The following is a 6,000-nucleotide window of genomic DNA, read 5'->3' on the forward strand; positions in this document are numbered from 1 at the left end:
AAAAATCAAAAGGATAAAGAAAATTGTGAAAATCAGGCTACATTTTATTTAATCAGAAACATATACCTATTCTGAAAAATGTCCTGAAGTCAGAGAATCAGAAATGTGAGAGTCAGCAGGTGTTTTAATTCCCATTGCTCTTATGCAGGAGGAAACTGGAACTCTTACCAAGTTGAGTGATTCTGTCAAATTCATGTAACTAAGAAAGGGCAGAATCTGGATCTTCTGAGTTCAAGTACTACATGCTTTGCATATCATTAGGCCCAAGCACTGCAAAGGTTCTTAATTTAACCAAGCTGTATTCAAAATAAATTCAACCCCTCACTTCATTTAATGGTTAAACACTTTTCTTTGAGGTATTCCAAGCACTGACCAAACATGCATAAACAGATATCATCAATTTCATGACTGGGAACACTAAAGTGGAGTTAATACAGAAATGTGAGCAATACCAGAACGGAGTCAACTACTGGGCTGGTAGCTGGTGACATTCTCCAGATGACATTCTCTTAAGTGACATTTTGAGAAAGAGCATGAGTTTACCTTAACCTAAAACAAAATTATAATTTTGAGATGGCAGGAGATGGGTTCTTCTAGTATTACAGAATATTGGAACAAATTCACACTGAGCTTCTTTGTGACTATCTTAAGGATTTTTATTATACTTTTTAACTTTTCAGACCAAGAAGTAAAAAATTGAGCTTCAATTTAGGAAGTGGAGATCTGAGTTTCAGTCCAGACTATGCCAAACTATTGTTACCTTAGATAAACCAATGCTTATTTCTACACCTCAGATTCTTCTTTATGTAAAATTAGGGAAGTTTGCAGGGGGTGGAGGTGGTTAAGCTAATTGTTTTCTTTCCCTCCTTCTCATTCTACTATTCTGTATCTTTGTCTAATTTCACTGATACAAAAAGAAAAAAAAAACCCTCTTTATGAATACAAAGCATTAGCTATTCACTGAGGTTAAAGACATACACAGTGCCCAAGATTCAAAGGTTACGTTAGCTGGGAGAGCACACCAGAAACCACATTATTTTGAAGTTCTTTTCTTTCACCTTTTCTAAAAAAATTTATTTATTTATTTATTTATTTATTTATTTTATTTATTTATAGAGTTTATTTAATTGACACACAGAGAGAGTAGACAGAGAGGCAGGCAGAGAGAGAGGGGAAGCAGGCTCCCTGCTGAGCAAAGAGCCTGATGCAGGGCTGGATCCCAGGACTGTGAGATCATGACCTGAGCCGAACGCAGGGGCTTAACCCACTGAGCCACCCAGGAGCCCTATTTTTATTTATTTATTAGAGAGAGAGAGAGCACAAGCAGAAGGAGAGGCAGAGGGAGAAGCAGGTTCCCCGAAAAGCAGGGGAAGCCCGATATGGGACTTGCAATCCCAGGACTCCGGGATCATGACCTGATTTGAAGGCAGTGGCTTAACCAACCGAGCCACCCAGGCATCTCTTTCACATTGTTTCTAAAAGTTATTCAAAAGTCCAACATCCAACACTATAAGCTGAATAATGTCAACATTTGGTCCTGAAAAAGCATGGTACACTGAGGCGATTCCAAGACAGAATGCCCTCTGGATGAAAATTTGAAATATTTTATATAGGCAAATAATTAACAGTGTTGAACTTAACCAGAGGCCTGGGATCTTGGAAAACACCAAAGGTTAATACCCACCCCCACACCCCCATGCCCTTTTGTGTTCTGGAAAGGGCTTAATGCAAAGAAACACTGGTCCCCACAGGACTTAGGTAAGACTCAAAGATGCCCTCACTTGTGTACCTTTGACAAAGTCAGAAACAAAGCCCGCAAATTCCCATTTTTTTGTTTCATAAATGACTGGATGAATGACATGTCCCCATAGATTAACCGGAACAAAATATTTGTTACTCAAATTCTGGTTAAGATCCTCTTTCCTGAGGTTCCTGAACTTTGGCCCACCCTCAATCTGAAGCAGCAAAAACTTCTCTGGCCTGAGGATAAAACAATCTGATCTACTGTTAAATGGTACTTCCCTTTCATCTCACTTCCCCACACTAGGTTCTTTCTAGGATTGCTTTACTCCTCCCTAATAAAGAGAAAAACCTTTTTGCCAAATCTTCGAGACTCTTGCTATCTTACGGTTAGGGCATTCTTCCTAGTTCCCCAAGCCCTTGCGATATTCCTTTCCAATAAAATCTCTCCTTACTAAGTCTGAATTTTTCATTTGACACCCTTCCCAATTTCAAATGGGCTGAGTATGAAAGATAAGCTGACCTTCCTTTTCTCTTAGTGACAAGTGTGGATCTTCTACAAAAGAATCCGTTGTGTGCACCCGGAAATGCTAAAGGGATTTCTAAGATCTTAAGTTCTTGGCTACTACCAGGCTGCTAAGAAAAAGGGAGGGGCGGAAATGATCAACCCAGCAAGGTCAACTCTGAGACCACCTGGCGCCACACGCCGTACACAGTGAAAGGGCCACGAACATTCTGGCTACGTACTCCACATTCCTGGGCAGATTTCACGGTTGGGCAGGGCAGATGCCTCTTCCTCAGGGGCCCAGGAACTCCGGGACAGGTAGGGAGTCCTGCCCCGCGGTTCATCCCATTGCTCTCGCCCGCTCCATCCTCAGTTAGGCACCCGACTGGTTACCTTCACAGGGCTAACCTCCTGGCCCCTAGCTTCCCACTGTTACTCCAGCCTTCACAGAAAGACTCACCATGGCGCCAAGGACAGGTCGTGGGCCGGACGCCCTGGAGTCCCCGGGGCCGTCCTGGACCTTCCCTCCCCAACCTGCAGCCAGGAGCCTCTTAAACAACGCGAGGGAAAGAGTTTTCCGGCTCTGACGGAAGTTCTGCCCGCGCGGGACAGGAAGTCCCTCCCCTCTCTTGAACGCTGGCGACCCCACGCCACGCAGAGGTGAGGATACGCAGGACGTCCTCTAATGCCACTTCCGTGGGTGCTAGGTTAGAAGCTGGGGGCGGTGTTGACCTTGAGAGCGCGCGAGGGAGGCGCAGGCGCAGCTCAGGTAGGTGGGCGGGTGGCGGGCGCGCGGTTGCGGCGCCAGTGAGGATCCTGAGGTAGGTTGGGTGGTTCGGGCCCGAGCGCGTTCTCGCCCTTGGGAGGTGATGGAAGGGCAGGTTGATGAACCGGCTGGGAGCCGACCCGAGAGGATTTAGTGAGGGAGAAAAACCACAGGCCGTGCTCGTGCTGGGACGACAGTGGTTTCTTCAGCGGAGCCACTCCCTTTTTACCTTTTCCTTTTCCAGGCTGACCGTCGTCGGAGACTTTCCGGATCTCCACAGACCTCTCTGTCCCTCTGTCGTCTCCTTCACCTGCTTTAGTGCGTCCTGCAGCCCTCCCCTTACGGCAGTGGAGTTTGATCCTGAGACGTTTCTTCACCGTTCACATATACCAGTGGAAGCCAGAAGAACATCTACCAAGACCAGACTAACCAGAGAGAGAATTCTGCCTATTTTAAAATACCTTCCAATATGGGTGGTTTCCTTTTATTTATAAAGTATATATATATATGCACATACACACATACGCATGGGAGTTTCACTTTTTTAGTGGATGTTGATACACATACACACACACACACACACGCGAAATTCCCATGTACCTCTTAAATTTGTGTTGTTGTTTTCCCAAGAGTTGTACCCTTCCACTCTGTGCCTTCTTATTTGGCTGTAAGTCACAGTACTGGAAGCAGGGTTGAAGTGGACATACAGAACACCTTTAACCCAGAAATTAGTCTCACAACATGGGGGCCCTTGCTTAAGACGTGACTGTATCTACAATTTCATTTATAAGATCTCTTTTTGCCACTGTCTAGTTTTGTCATAAAGCTGGAACTGGGGAGCTAAACTAGGACGCTTGACAAGAGGTTAAGAAGTTTGAGCAGGCAGGGGTGGCTATGGATGTTGGTTCACCCTCGTCAAAGTACCTGGAGAGCCTGACGTCCAGTCTATAAATGGTTGGAAGACCCTTGGAATCACTTCTTAGCCATCCAGAAGCAGCATGCACAGGGCAATTGCTTTGTATTAAAAAGGGGGGCTAGAGACTGAGTTATGAATTGTTTTTACTTTGAATTCTCCTTTGGGGGGAGATGAATAATGTGGCGGACAAGATAGAAGAATTGTAAGTACTAACATTGAAAACAGCTGGAGGTGGGATTGGGGCTGGGAAATAGTTTGTGAAACAGACCTGCTGAGAATCAATCCAGAACTTCCCTGAGGGTTCTACCTCTGCTGTATAGGGACAACGTTGTAAATAGACATGCCCCAGGGCATCTGCAGATGCTAAGTGTGGTAGAGAGGATTAGAGTCGTTCTGCTTGTGTATCTGTGGGAAGCAGCTGCTATCCTTGAGGAAGAAAAGGTGAAGAAGGAAACTGGCTATCAGTCTGTCAGTGACAACGCATTCTGTGAAGTCTTACTCTTTCATTTCTGACACTTTGGTTCTTACATCCGTCCTAAACCTGGCAGCCTCATTGAGGTTCACAAAGCATCTCCTTCTCTGTGACAGTAAGACTGGAATTATTATCAGGATGGAATCTATTCCTGCCAGAGTAAAACCATGAAAGGAAATCACAGTCAGTATTCGTTATCTGCTTATCATTTTTAATAGATCATGGGGTTCTGTGTTCCTTATTAGGTATTTGATAAGTTGATAACCCTTGGTTAATATCCTTTAATATTCCAGTTTCTGTTACAAGGTGAAAAAATCTGTTACAAGGAACATTTTTTAAAGATTAAAATGCATACCATATATGTTTAAAGGCAGCACCTCCCAGTCTTTTTTATCCCACAGAATAATTATAATGTTTTGTATTGTTTACATATATTGAAGTTGAGGGATTTACCTATTTTCATTCCTTAAAGTAGATGAGTCTTAAGAGATTCAAAGAAAGGAGAAAATTATGAAAGGGAATAAAATATGTGCACAATGGAGATTAGCAAGAAATTAAGTAGTCTTGCAAGGGAATCAGAAGTCCAATCTTTGATAACTTCGATAAAAGTGCTAGTTGCTTATTAGGGCTTTGTTTTGAGTTGCAGTTTCCTAAGTGAGAACTGTTATCAAATACTTAAGAACACCAGCAAAAAGTCCTGCTTCAACACCCACACTGACCTGGAACACTTTCAACCATTAACACCTATTACTGTTTCAAAGGCCAGTTCTATATTCTTTGCAAAATCTTTTCCTGATAAACTTCCCTTCTGAGAACTTTCTATTACTTTTGCTTTTCTTTAATAAATTGATTATTATGTGCTTATATGGCCTTTGTAATTTTGCAAACATATATTATTTTCCTAACTGGACACAAATGCCTATAAAGTGGAACCTTCTTTTTGCGTTTGCGTTGAACACCTCCTTTCCCTAAGAAATACCATTTAAATAAATGTTGTGGACAAAATCACTTCAGTTACATTGCTCTTAAAATGTTTTATGGACAAAAACGTTAGTTATAGCAATACTTATAATGGTAAAAAATTAGAAACAATTATTAGCAATTAGAGATTGGTCAAATTCTATCATGTATACTTATTGAAATATTACTTAGCTACTTTTAAAAGTAAGTCTTTCTAATGGGAAAAGTTTATTTTCCAACTTAAAAGAGCAGGCTACAAAATTGTAAGCAGTGTGATTGCTTTGATGTGGGAAAAAGAAAAATCCTAGACATAAAGAGTAAAAAAGGAAGTAACCAAATATATCAATCACCACTCCTAGAATTACCTTCTAAACCTTCCCATAAAGGGGTAATTTAAAATTTTTATTTTATTTAACAATGGATGAAAGGAGCTTCTTTTCTTTCTTTCCCAAAATTATGCTTTGTAACCTCCCTTTAATTCTCATTTTCCTAATTTGGGAATAACAAAACAGATAAAGCTCTTCAGAAGTACGTTGCAACCTCTAATTTTTTTTTAAGATTTTATTTATTTATTTGACAGAGAGAGACACAGCGAGAGAGGGAACACAAGCAGGGGGAGTGGGAGAAGGAGGCTTCCCACT

General features: G+C 41.9%; 1 protein-coding gene and 1 long non-coding RNA gene across 5 annotated transcripts in view; one reads left to right on the plus strand and one right to left on the minus strand.

Annotated features, from left to right (window-relative positions):
* Positions 1-2,832, minus strand: part of TMEM161B (transmembrane protein 161B) — a 67,145-nt gene extending 64,313 nt beyond the window's left edge. For 2 of the 4 annotated variants that reach the window (XM_059418205.1, XM_059418206.1), the window contains exon 1: positions 2,706-2,832. Coding sequence is in view for 2 of the 4 variants with exons in the window: in XM_059418202.1 (XP_059274185.1) it covers positions 2,706-2,708 (3 nt within the window). In the remaining 2 variants the exon portion in view is untranslated. The remainder of the gene's footprint in view (positions 1-2,705) is intronic. The other 2 variants (XM_059418202.1, XM_059418203.1) reach the window with 2 other exon arrangements.
* Positions 2,833-2,909: 77 nt separating this feature from the next.
* LOC132028791 (uncharacterized) lies at positions 2,910-5,263 on the plus strand. Its single transcript, XR_009407551.1, has 2 exons — positions 2,910-3,014; positions 3,256-5,263. It is a non-coding gene; the product is annotated as an uncharacterized LOC132028791 (long non-coding RNA).
* Positions 5,264-6,000: the final 737 nt, after the last annotated feature.

The sequence above is a fragment of the Mustela nigripes genome, chromosome 12 (assembly GCF_022355385.1).
Source record: "Mustela nigripes isolate SB6536 chromosome 12, MUSNIG.SB6536, whole genome shotgun sequence".
Lineage (NCBI taxonomy): Eukaryota > Metazoa > Chordata > Mammalia > Carnivora > Mustelidae > Mustela > Mustela nigripes.